Genomic DNA, 13,735 nt, shown 5'->3' with positions numbered 1-13,735 from the left:
TCTCTGCTAAAAATAAATATAATTTATAATAATCTAAAATACTGATTTTTACTTGTAAACAAAAAATGTCAGATAAAGGCCTGGTTTTAAAGTGTTTAAAAGAAACTTTCCTAAAACATGTAAAGGTGCGCATATTAGAGAACTGTGCTCGGATACACGTATTGAATATGAAGCAAATGCAATTTAATAACACCAGTATGTACATTACATAAAAGTGAGTCCGTTTTATTATATATTTTGCAGCAAGGAAACTCCTGTGGCTTATGAGATCCTGAAGAAATACTTTGGCCTGATCCCACATCTACCAGTGCTTGTCCTGGTTACCTTTGGCACACAAGGACAAGTGTTTGCACTCCCGGCTGATCAGCCTATCACTGAAGTTAATATATTATACTGGCTAGAAATGGTGAAGGCTGGGGAGGAAGCCCCAATCTGTAAGTATTTATGGAATCTGTCTGTTGATACTTTCCTGCACCATGGAAAACCCCTTGTATTGCATATATATATATATATATATATATATATATATATATATATATAAAGGTGTTAGGCAAGTATTGCAACCATGATATACAACATAGGTTTAAAAACTAAAAATTGAGCTAAAATCCAACTCGACAATTACCGTTGAAGCTGAACTCCATTTTTTCCTTCAGTCTTGGGCAGTTGTACCAGCTCCTCTCCTGTATTTATAATTGCTTACTCTGATTTCTCTGCACCCTGTGAGCTTCTCACAGTGTGCATTAGAAGCAGGGCCGGGGCAAGGGGTGGGCAGGAGGAGCGGTTGCCCTGGGAGCAATAGTGTATTGCAGGGATGAGAGGATACCTTGACCCTCACCCTAAGGGATCCCATCCTTCCCATCCTTGACCCTCACCCTAAGGGATGGCATCCTTGCCCTAGGCGCTAGATGACCTTGCCCTGGCACTGATTAGAAGCTACAAGTCAGATAGAGCCCATCTCCTTTCCTGGCTGGAGGATATCTATCAAGATTACCATTTTTAAATACAGCGGTTCTTTCTGCTGGCCACACACATAACAATAAATGATCGATCAATCATAAATTTGTTAGTTTCAAGTAATGTTTCTTTCATCACACCTAAGAAAACAACTGCTTTGGTCAAATTTAATTGGATATTCTTCTTGAACAATCATTCACATTTCAACGAAAAATGTTTATTGACCAAACCATTCGTTTAGTGCAAACTAAAGATGTGAGTCTTTTACCAAAGCATCATCCTATTGAATGACCGTCTCTCCAAAGTGAGGTGGGAGCCCTCTTAGACAGCTATCACTGGAACATGTGTCGTCATTGGATGATTTCCTCTTTATTCCTCATCCAATGACAACTCATAATTTTTGTTTTTTCTATATTTTCATTCCCAAATAAAGAGGATAAAGAGAGAAACAGACAACAATACAAACTTGACAGGCATTCAAATCCTTGTGAGTCTATCCCCCCAAAAAATGGCTTTAGATAGACTTTAAAGGAAGCTGTAGTCAATAAAATACACTATTATTGATATAAAGTATTTATATAGCACCAACAGTTTTAACAGCGCTTTACAATATAAAGAGAAACAATACACTTATAATACAGTTTTAATGCAGAAGGATCAGGAGGGCCCTGCTCATGGATCAAGCCAGCAGTAAAGCAGGCAGCTAGGTCATACTTTTAGTTTCTCTCTCCTTCCCTGCAGAGCTCCTTCATATTACATGGCTAGGTTGAAAAAAAGACACAAGTCCGTTGAAATTAAGCAATAGAAAAAAGAATAAAGAAAGGGAAAACCTGTATTTTTATTAAAGTTTTCTTCAAACTTTGTAATGGGGTCTTGCTAGGTTATCTCCTTAAAAAAATGCTCTGCACCCCAGTGATTTTTGATCTCTTCCATGGGTATTGGGTAGATCTCTACTGCCAGAGTTGCCTACCCTGATCTAAATCTCCCTTCTGCTTACTCTCTACTCCATTCAAACATACCTTTGCCTCCTGCTGCGACCAATTGGCAGTGGATGAGAGGAAGGTACGTAATGTGAAGCATCCTATTTGGCACTTCACAGCACAATCACTAGTGCATTATGGGGCATGATTTTTCTGCAGCAAGTGACACATTCTTAAGTATTCGCAGGACATTGGAGAGGTATATTACCTTTTTTTAATCTCGCTTTTCAGGGGTGTAGAGACCCAAGGCCTGGGGAGACAATGGTGGGGGGAGAGCTGTCAGATAGGCTGTACAGGGCTCCTGTCAAGTAGACTTTGTGGGGCCCCATGCTTTTAAAGGATAAGTCCACCCTAAAACTAACATCCCTGCATCTTTACATCTCCACAATCTAACACTAACCTATCTAGCCCTGTAAAGAAGAAATCAGTATACACATACCTTTTTTGAAGCCGATGCGACCCGGTCTCCAGCAGCAGAAGCTCTGCAGAGGACACGGAAGACAACAGCTGTGAAATGAATGGGAAGTGACGTCACCCATAGACTTACTATGGGGCTTCTGTTGTCGGATGTGTCCTCTGCCCCCGCCTCCACAGCGAAGCCGCGGCTGACAGCTCTGCGTGGAATCGGGTCAGATCGACTTAAAAAAAAAGTTATGTATACTTATTTCTTCTTTACAGGGCTAGATAGGTTAGTGTTAGAGCGTGGAGATCTATAGATGCAGGGATTTTAGTGTTAGGGAGGACTTATCCTTTTATCGTGGCCCTGTTCAGAACTCTAAACCCACAATTGACCCAGTGGGATGCAAAACACCCTTTTTTAAAGCATGGTCCAAATTGCTACAAAAGAGAATAAATCCTTCCTGACTTAAAGCAATTGGAACTCCCCTGGATCAACAATCTCCGCTGTTATTACTTATAAATATTAATAGCTGCGCATCTAGAAACACATCCATCTTTTTTTTTTTTAAACCATCTAGTGAGATGGCTAGAATGGATCGGAGATGTCTAGTCGACATTTTTAAAGTTCTTACTGTGAAGGTTGAACCTCTTTTCTCCAGATGCAAACAAGAGTGCCCTCTTGTCATTTGCAATGACCTTAATTGGAACAAATTTGCACCAATTCATTTTGTGGCTCATTAATGCATTTAAACAAGGTGGCGATAGGGAAATTCAATTCTCTCAAGGGAAATTCAATTCTCTCATAGCTGAGGTTCTCCAAGCCTCTGTTTAGTTTAGTTGCCTTTCTCTGCACTCTCCCCAGTTCTGCAACATCCATATTGTGAACTGCTGCTCAAGCACTAGCTTTGTGTATGCAAATACCAAGTTTCTGAAAGACAGTTGGTGTGGTGGCACTTTAAAGACTTGCTGCCTTTTTCTCTAGCCTGTGGGTACATACTTCTCTAGGTTCTGCTGCTCCCAAACACCACTCACGTGGTACAGTCGTACACCACTTCTATGACGGCTAAAGTCAGCTTCATTGTTCCATCCCATGTACAGACACTCTACCCAGCTGTCTCTCACTGACATGTTTCACTTACTAGTGGAGCTTATTCACAGAATTTCATCATTAAGCCTCACTAGGTGGAAAAATGCATCAGAAACTTGCTGGAACAATAAAGTTAGTTGTAGCCTTCACAGAAGTGGTGTGCAACTCAAGACATGCTTATAAGTTCCAACTCATACATACAGTAACAATGCCCAGGATTTTTGATAATACATCTGTGCCCCTATTGCCAGGAAGGGTTCAATACCGGGAGTGTCAGAATGTTTACCTTCCCATTATCTTCTGTGCACCAAAAAAAGCAAATGGCAGTGCCAGGACTATATTTGAATGGGGCTCTACCTGCCTGGAGTTTGCATGCTTACCCTGTGCATGCGTGGGTTTCCTCTAGGTACTCTGGTTTCCTCCCACATTCCAAAGACATGCTGGAAAATGAATAGGCTGCTGTCTAAATTGGCCCTAGTGTGTGTATGTATGATTGTGAGTTAGTAATTTTAGATTGTAAGCTCCTTGAGGTCAGGGGCTGATGTGAATGGACAATATATATGTAAAGCGATTTGTAAATTGACATTGCTATATAAGTACCTGTAATAAATAATAAATAACTATCAATCTAACATGTTACAAGCACTAGGGACTGGAGGGTGAGCTGTTCAGGAAACCTAACAGAATAAAGCTGCCCATATACACAAAGAATTTTAATACACATATAGGTTCCCCCATCCACATTAAAGCTGAGTTCCGGCCACAAAATCGACATAATCGATTTTGGGCCATCCACTTGCTCTTGGTCACCTGAAAAACAAATGGATAGTTATGATTTTTTTTTTGTTTACTTACCTTGTTATTGAAGAAAATATACTCACCTTTCTTCCACTTCCTCCCTCTGTGGCCGCGGCCCGCGCTGTCACTTCCTCTTTGCATTGATTCCTGGGAGCTGAACATAATCGCTCCCAGGAATCCATGCGCCTGCACCGGCCCCGCTCATCACATCCGGTGCGGGCGCCTCATTCCCTGCTAAACAGCTGTGGAGGGATGACGCGCCTGCACGGGAAGTGACGAGCGGGGCCGGTGCAGGCGCATTCTGGGAGAAGAGGACGCGCTGGCTTCAGCTGCCCACATCCAAGATGGCAGCGCTGGAGAAGAAATTTTCAAGGTAAGTATTTCTTCTAAAAGGTAATTGCGACCCGGGACAGTACAGAGGCTATCCAGTGTGGAATGTACTAGCCCTGACTGTCCCGGGGGTATTTTTAGCTAAATGTCACCCCCGTGGCCGGAACTCCGCTTTAAGCAGCATAGATGGATGAATCCACCGCTGTAGACTATTGTATTCCAACAGCCTGCACCCACGGCTGTCAGAATACCCAAATAGTGACTGCAGCTGATCGGGCATTTTTTTTCCACCTCATCTCCTTCCATTTCACAAATCGAAGTTTGTCGAGCTGGGTGGTGTAGGCAGGGCCCCCCACAGCTCCTGTGAAATATAAAGCTACCCCCATCCACACTAAACAGAGTAGATGGATGAATCTCTGGCTGACAGCTATTGTATTTGAACAGCTGGCATCCACAGCCGTCAGAAAACCCAAACAGTGACTGCAGCTGATTGGCTAATGCTCCTTTTACACTAGTGAACTGATTGGGTCCGCCTGCCAGTTTTTCAGGCGGACCCAATCGAACCACCCATTGTTCTCTATGGGGAGGTGGATGTAAACAGACGTGTGTCAATTTACATCTGCATGCATCCGATCCAGGCCACCAAAACAGACAGATGCTGATCTATTCTACATCTGTCTAGTGAATCATATTACAGTTGGATGGAAACAGACGGGCAGTCCCTTTCCATCTGACCGCCTTATAGAAGGGGCTGTGTCCACTCTGCATAAGCAGAGCAGACAAGGACCTGTCATCCCTCTGCTCAGCGGGGATCAGTGGACAGATCCTACGCTGAGCAGGCAGATCCGCTTGATGGAGTCCGCCCTGTGTGAAAATGGACTAATTGTTTTGCCAACTTTTTTTCCAAATCAAAGTTTGTGGAGCTGGGTGGTGTAGGCACAGCCAACCACAGCTTCTGTGAATCAGTCAAAATTCAAGCCATGTATGGCCAGCTTAACAATGTGCAGGACTTCAGCAGGTGAGTGGTGTTCATTCATAGTCCAATGACCCGGCTGGAGGTGGAAACGTGAAAGAGGAAGTTTCAGCTGCAGGCTGTATATATTAGTGTTACCCTTTGGCTTTTAAAGTAGTAGTGGTGTGTGAATCACATGAGTGACTGAAGAAAATTACATGTTTGTCAAGTCAGTTGTATGTATGTATCCAAGTATTTAGCAGTTTGAATGGAGTTCTGCTTCAATCCTTCCTGGAAAACCCCTTCAATTCACTAGAGAGCAATACTAAAGTCACTTTTAATAGTGACTCCCTTTCTGATTCATTGTCCAAAGGTCGGGGTCACTGATTCATCTATCTTTATTGTGCTATTAGTTCATCACACACATACTTCCTGTTATCTGATATAGAGTCTTATAGTGAATAATGTCTGCTAGTATTGCATTCTTTTTCAGCCTTAACTGAATCCACGACTGTTTTGACTGCACATTTCAGAACAATTTGCTTTATATATTGTTGTGTTTTCAGATTCCTTATCTAATGAAGACTGGGGTCCTCCACTCCCAGACTACGATTTCCTTGCCATGATGGATGCCGCCGACCCCAGCTTTGCTGCTCAGAAAATTCGAATAAGCATGAAGCCCCGCAAACGTAAGAAGGCAGAACTGTCCATCGATGACAAAGGTGCAAACGCCAAACATCGGACGGGAAGAAGTTTGCGTGGAACTGTTCCAAGGTTCTTGGAGCACGAAGAGGTTTCTGAGCAGCACACAGAGCTTTGAGTCTGACAAATATTTAAAGTGGACCTGTCCTGACTGCAAGGCCCTTACCGGCCATTTAAAACTTCTTAGTAGCCCAAGGGATCTTTTAGTTTATATCAGCTAAACATCAGCATAGAAAAAAAGCTATTCAGTCGCAAGGATTGCATTAGGACTCGAGGGCATACAATGTGATTAGAGGAGAAGCGTTTTAACCTCAGGCAACGTGGGGGGTTATTTACTGTTAGGGCTACAAGATTGTGGAATTCTCTGCGGGAAGTATGGTGGCTTTCAAAAGACTTTTAGACGTACATCTCAAGGAGAAGAACATTCAGGGGTATGAGAAATGATTACGGCCACACACACCTACACAGGTTGAACTGGATAGACTATTGTCTTTATTCAAACTCACCTACTATGTAACTATGTAAAATGCATCCCTTGCGCATCAACACAAAAGCTGTGCAAAGTCTTACAGTTGGTTTTCTTGATAAAGCATTTGTGGCCAGGGTAATAAAGCCTTTTCCCTACTTGTATGCTCTGCAAAGGTCCAACATGTTCCCTTGGTGATTTAGACCTATAACTCTGCAACAAACTAAGATCATGCTCCCTGCCGATCGGAGAACTCCAGCTCTGACTCCAGAATTTCCGTAACGGATTCTGTTGGCTTTGACGGTTAGAGTTGGTTGTTATGGCATAGGGAATTTTCCTAACTGTATGAGCAAAATATATCTACCTATCCATGGTCACCCTAATTGCTGCAATATTGCTAAGCTTACAGGGAAATTGAGACCATTTCATAATGACCATAGAAGATGTATGGAGCAAATATCTCTCAGTCAAAGTCTCTGAAGGATATAAGAAGGCCAGTGAGTGGTTCAACCTTCCACTGCAAACCCACAAATAAAATATACATTTTGGGTAGACTGTCCCTTTAAACACTTTACCTAATATCTATCATTATTTGTATACCTATGACACAAATAGAGTACAGTACCCATACACCCATTCCAAAATCTTTTACCGAGCATGAACTGTGGTTGCTGTGAGTTACTATTGGTTTAACCAATAAACTTCATCCATTTCATTGGTTCTCATATTACTAAAAATGATACCAACACAATTCAATGTGGCAACTTCTAGATGTTCAAATATTACCGAGTGTTCTGGATTGTATCAATCTCATCATAAATATTGGACGTTTCCCTAAAATCACCATCTGAGTCTAATCATTTTAAATATGTTAATGTAAGAATGTGTCTGTAAAATGTTACACTTTACATAATCACAAAAAAGAACACCATAACTTAGAACCAGAATTACATTTCACTAGTGTATACATGAATAATTGTATCTTCATGGGCAACTCACTCAACTTTATCTATCTGTAAAAGAAAGGCAGACGCCACTCTAAGTGTAATAGGACTCAAATTTTATTGGAGAAATCAGCACACTATATATTCACAAACGAGTAAAAAGAAACAGCAATGGATAATGGCCGTAGAGTTCGTCCGGAGGATTGATAGATCCGGGTGCCCGTGGAAGAGGATCCGACCGATCCACTGTGTAGTCCGCTCGAGCCGGTGGAAAACGACTTAACCCGAACCCAGGGGACACTGTCAGGGCTTCCGGCGGCGTGCTTCCGGGTCGGACGTGGAGCGTGATGACGTAGGCAGGCGACGCGTTGTCGGAGCATGCGCTCCTTCCTCGGGCCTCTAATGATTAGAGTTTGATTTTGAGGCCACTTAGAGTGGCGCCTGTCTTTCTTTTACAGTTCACTGCAAGTTCCTCTTCTTACTTGGGACAGAGCAGCCTTCAAGTGTTTAAAGACTTGGTTTTTTATGGACTTTTGGACTATATATGTCGTTAGTCCAAAAATCCATACGCTAGTATGGATTTTCCACAATCTGTCCTATATGATAGAAATTGATGGTATCCCTCTAATTTCTCTTAGCGCCAGTACACCCCCAGTGTTGTGTAACTTTATCTATCTATCTATTTGGAAAGTGTTAAAATTGGAGTTTGTTTGCTATATATCTTCCTTTTTCTTTTTAAATCTCTCTCTATTTTATTTTTTTTCAAAATTGTCGGCATTCTTTGGTTTATAGCACAAAAAATAAAATCGTAGTGGTGGTCAAATACCACCAAAAGAAAGCTCTATTTGTGGGGGAGGCATAAATTTTGTTTCGGTACAGCATTGCACGACCACGCAATTGTCAGTTAAAGTAATGCAGTGCCCTATCGCAAAAAATGGCCTGGTCATGAAGGGGGATAAATCTTCCAGGAAGAAAATGGATAAAGATGTAATCATTTTTAATCAGTCTAAAAAAATTGTCAAACGAAGCTAAAAATAGGTATTGCTCATCGCCTACCGGCCAAGTTTGGAAACTTCTAATCTAGAAGGTTGTAAAGTGTTAAAGTCGGAGTTTGTTCCTGATGTCAAAATTTCTCCAAGTACTTAAGCACTAAGCATTCTCCTTGGCCAGACTAAATGTTTCTGGTTTGTTTCTTTGTTACAGATTTAGATTTCATTCAAAAATGGATATGCCTCACAAAATAATTGCAGTTTTCAGTTAGCAGATGTTGACTCCCTATAGTTACATCAACAGAAACCAGTGACAGTGAAAGTGCCCCTAAAGTGTAACTTTACATATAACAACTTGATAAAAAAAATGTTTTTTATTAAGGAACATACATTCCACATTAATAATTTTCCAAAAAAGTGGTCATTTGGGGGATATTTGTACTGTCATGGCTTGTTAGTGTCTCAAGAAATGAGATAGGCCGTCAGTACATCGGGTGTGATAAATTATCGATGATTGGCACCATAGCGTGTACACTCTATATATACGAAAATGTGTAGCGCTTACTCAAAAAATTACATATATCGCAAATATGACAGCAATATACACAATATAAATGTGATAAATTTGTGCAAATAAGTGAAATAAAGTCCATATGGAAAAAAAGGGAAAATAGATCCCCTTCCTACTTCCTCCTCACAACTGCCTTCAGACAAGGAAGACTCTGCAAACAGGACACTGCCACAGCTACAGCTACAGAACATTCCCACCGCACTCACATGTTCCTGCGGGGCGCGCCATGTCTAGTGAGGGCACTTCCGGGGACGGCAGTGACGTGTTTCCGGCGGCGGTGCCCTCGCGGGATTGTGAGCCAGATTCTATTGTGCCATGTCTGAGCTGTGCAGATCTTGCTGGGTTTCTGACTGAACCTTGAGGATCGTTTCTGTCCGGGAGGTGATCCGTACCAGCCTATGACCTTGGGGTCAGGGATATGCTTCATGCTTTTGGGGCCACTTCATTAGTTTGAATGGCCATGGATTTCCGGTAAGCAGCCTCCATTGCACTTGGGAACTTTTTTCCTGTTTCTTTCACTAGAGGAGGAACTCTTGGACTTTTTATACCTGTTGGGACTTGTGTTGGTAGAAAAAAAGTTTATATAAAACCAAAAAAAGTGCTGAACCCAGAAGTGCACCACAAGTCCCAGCAGGTATAAAAAGTCCAAGAGTTCCTCCTCTCGTGAAAGCAACAGGAAAAAAAGAAGGGAACGCCCAAGTGCAATGGGGTAAGGAGGCTGCTTACCAGAAATCCATGGCCATTCAAACTAATGAAGTGGCCCCAAAAGCATGAAGCATATCACTGACCCCAAGGTCATAGGCTGGCATGGATCACCTCCCGGACAGAAACAATCCTCAAGGTTCAGTCAGACACTTAGCAAGATCTGCACAGCTCAGACGTGGCACAATAGAATCCGGCTCACAATCCCGCGAGAGCACCGCCACCGGAAACACGCCACTGCAGTCCCCCGAAAGTGCCCTCACTAGACATGGCGCGCCCCGCAGGAACACGTGTGTGCGGTGGGAATATTCTGTAGCTGTGGAAGTGTCCTGTTTGCGGAGTCTTCCTTGTCTGAAGGCAGTTGTGAGGAGGAAGTAGGAGGGGGATCTTTTTTCCCTTTTTTTCCATATGGACTTTATTTCTAGGGACATAAATTACACATCTAATTTCTTGACTACCTATCACACTTTTGAAGATTTTGGAGCACCAGGACAATGGAAACGCCCACAACATGACCCCATTTTGGAAAGCTAACACCCCAACGTATATTCTGTAAGTCATAATGAGTCTTTTAAACATGTCAGTTTTTTCCACAAGTTTTTGGGAAAAAAAAAATTTACTTAAAAAAATCTCACCATCCCTCTGAATGATAAATTTGTTTTCAGTATAAATAGATTTTCAAAGCTATGTAAATGTACATGATAGAAGCCATTAAAGGCAAAAGCTTGTGTGTAAGAAAAGAAAAAAACAACTTACCATATGCATACTATACCAAAAGCAAACGCGCTGGTTTTCAGAACCTGAAAAAACAGTTAACCAGAAAATGCTAGTTACCTGGCTGTCTCTGGTTTCAATACTTTGTTACATTGGCCCAGAAGAAGCATAAAACCAGTGAAGTCAAAACTCCTAATCAAACAAACAACCAGCACATGCAGGAGGAGGTTAGCAATATCAGCCCCCATATTTCTGTCGTGACGGGTTTTCTTGAAACAAGGCCTGGGACAAAGACGTAGACTTGTATGCGGTGACTGTGGAAAACCAGAAACCTGGAAGGATGAAAAGGTCTGACGTGTCTTCAGCCAAGAGCTCAGTATTACAAACCACATATCCATGTTTCTGCTGTTTTTCAGTATTAGACATTTCCATCGGATGACAGAGCTTTGTTCACAAGACCAGACGAGACGTTCCCCAGAGAACACCAAAGCCATGCTTCCCTCTCTGGTATTGTAATTACAGTCTAGTAAGGGCCGTTTCACACGGGCAGCTGAGAGGGCGGTAAAAACAGGCAGCAGAGCCACAGTTTTGCGGCCTAGGTGAACAGAGAAGCCAAACACCACATGTGAAATGGAGTCACAGATCTAGCAGAACCCTGCAGCAAGGAGCCTTGTATATCTCTGGAGAAAACCCAAAGTGGACCACCTATATCGGGTCTGAGGAACTTAGGGGTGTCTGTGGCTCCATAGCCAGGGATTTATTGTCAAGCTCATCTGACCCTCTGCAATAGGGCGTCTGTACCTTGGGGTAGGAGGCAGTGTGTTTGGTGTTGGTGGTGGGTCTTTTTGGATTTATTTCATGACTTCCATCCACAGCTTCTTCTTCATCTATCACCTGACTCCCTGAAGAGTGGGATTTGTTTACCAGCGCTGTACCCCTTATGACTAGGGATGTACACGTGTTACACCTGCGATGATTTGCCTTGCTTTGGCCAGCTGCTGTATTTTTAAGTTGGGCTACAGAGTTTGATAAGCCACGCCGCCTGTCAAACTCTCCCATTGTCTTCAGTGGGGATGGGCAGCAGCCGCTTTCAACACACACAACTACAGTGCAGTATTGCAGCATTAAAGAGTTAAATCAGGAGATGTGGAGGTGATATAATTCCTCCTCACTACCTGTCAGGTGCCCTCTCCGAAAAGCGACCCGAATGCAGATCACTCTTTAGAGGGCTCCCTAGGGCACTGTAAGTGTGAAAGCTCCCTAAGATAGTAAACTTATATCTTTATGTTTGGCTTTGGTAATAAAATTACAGCTACTGTATACAACGAAAATTGTAGAAATCCACCCAAAATATATACAGTATATATATATATTTTTTTTTTATAATCTTTATCTCCTTAATATTAATGCACAGAAGAAACACATACAAGACAAAAAAAAGAAAACAGTTATAAAACTCTATACTTCTAGACCAGCCTTTCTCAACCTTTCCAACACTGAGGAACCCTTAAAAAAAACTGTAAGATTTCAGGGAACCCCTGATAAAGATGACTATATCTGCAACTCATGATACATTGGTGTGATGGTCAGTGGGAAGAATGCTCCTTACGCTTGTGGTCATTGGGAAGAATTACCTCCTTACAGATAGCTGAAGAGATCAGTGGTGTCAGTGGGAACTTATCTGAGAGGCAGAAATTACTCATTGCCCAAGGAACCCCCAGCAACCTCTGGAGGAACCCTGGAGTTCCATTGAACCCTGGTTGAGAAACCCTGCTCTAGACCAGTGTTTCTCAACCTTTTTTCAGTCAAGGCACCCTCCAAAATGATGATTAGTCTGGAGGCACCCTATTCTAAAAAATTTTGCCAAGGCACACCTAAAGTAACCTCAAGGCACCCTGGTTGAAAAAGGCTGTTCTAGACTATAGTACATGCAATCCATGTACAATAATAATAAGATATACCAAAAAATACAAATACTAAAGCAGGACTCCATGATCTACCCTTTACAAATTATACTTATATTGTAAAAACAAGTATTTAAAGCTTCACTCCAGCCTTCCCCTCTGGTCTTCCACAGACATGCAGACTGTTCTCCTCTACTAAAGGTGCTTAATTGTCTGCATACTCTGAACTTCTCACAATGTGCATTAGAAGCTGCAGGATTTCCATCATCATTTACTGCTTTCCTCCTTGGCCTGACTGTCCCCAGCCCGCCCCCTTTCATTTGTTGGATTTCAGTTCTTTCAATCATAGGGGCTCAGCATCACCTGTGGAGGTGTTACTAGGGTGAATTGCAAGCAAATCCAGGGACACCCACTCCTCCAGACTGACATCCACCTATCAAGGCATTTCGATATTTATATAACTCCTCCCTAGAGCCAGCCCACTGCTTGCATCAGAGATTCCTCGTACTGGCGCAGGGTGCTGTGATGTTTTCAAGCAGGCAATGTACAACACTGTAGTGGCCCCTCCCACCAGCCACAATCAGCCTATATTGCATTGAGAAAGACATAGGTGTGTTGGGCGTGCTTGGGCACACCCTTATCACCCTGTGCACATTAGCATTATCCCCACTGTCGGATTTTTAGGCAACGCAAAGGTGACCCCATCCATGCTCTAGGGAGGCATCCCTGTTAGATAATTTATGGAAGATATTTTATATACATACACAAAGTTTTATTATAATATGTACATAGGTGTGTACTGTAAGCTATGATTTATAGCCTAGCACAGCTGGCAGGCAAGTTTCATTTCACATATCAAAAGGGACAGGGGAGTTACTTACAGGGGATTGTAAATTTGCTTGATCAGACTTAAAAGGAATAGTACAAAAAGTATTTATTGATGGTAATTAGACTTGAGGGGGTATTCATGGGAAATGGTGGCTTGTTTACCTAAAGTCCCGTACACACTTTACTAAAGCCCCGTACACAAGCAACGATTATCGGCTGACCGATCGTCCGTCTTTTGTCCAGAGTTGTGTTTTGTTGGTTGGAATGTGCCTAGACTGCACACGAATTTTCTCGCCCAACAAAAATCTGCTTCTGAAGTGATGTCATGTGTTGGATTGCTTTCTTTGTGTTCTTTCTTATCTGAGCATGCCCAGACTTGCTCATAAGATTTTTCCCTGTCGAAATCTGTACT

The 13,735-nt window shown here is 42.4% G+C and overlaps 1 protein-coding gene across 1 annotated transcript in view; it reads left to right on the top strand.

The window, feature by feature from the left end:
- The window catches only part of TXNDC16 (thioredoxin domain containing 16), a 180,643-nt gene extending 174,280 nt beyond the window's left edge, over positions 1-6,363 (top strand). The window contains exons 20-21 of the mRNA XM_082242654.1: positions 244-434; positions 6,070-6,363. Coding sequence (XP_082098780.1) covers positions 244-434; positions 6,070-6,323 — 445 coding nt within the window. The 3' untranslated portion in view covers positions 6,324-6,363. The remainder of the gene's footprint in view (positions 1-243; positions 435-6,069) is intronic.
- The last annotated feature ends 7,372 nt before the right edge of the window (positions 6,364-13,735 follow it).

This window comes from Pelophylax lessonae, assembly GCF_965119305.1.
Source record: "Pelophylax lessonae genome assembly, chromosome: 13".
Taxonomy (NCBI): domain Eukaryota; kingdom Metazoa; phylum Chordata; class Amphibia; order Anura; family Ranidae; genus Pelophylax; species Pelophylax lessonae.
This window is presented reverse-complemented; position numbering and strand designations above follow the sequence as displayed.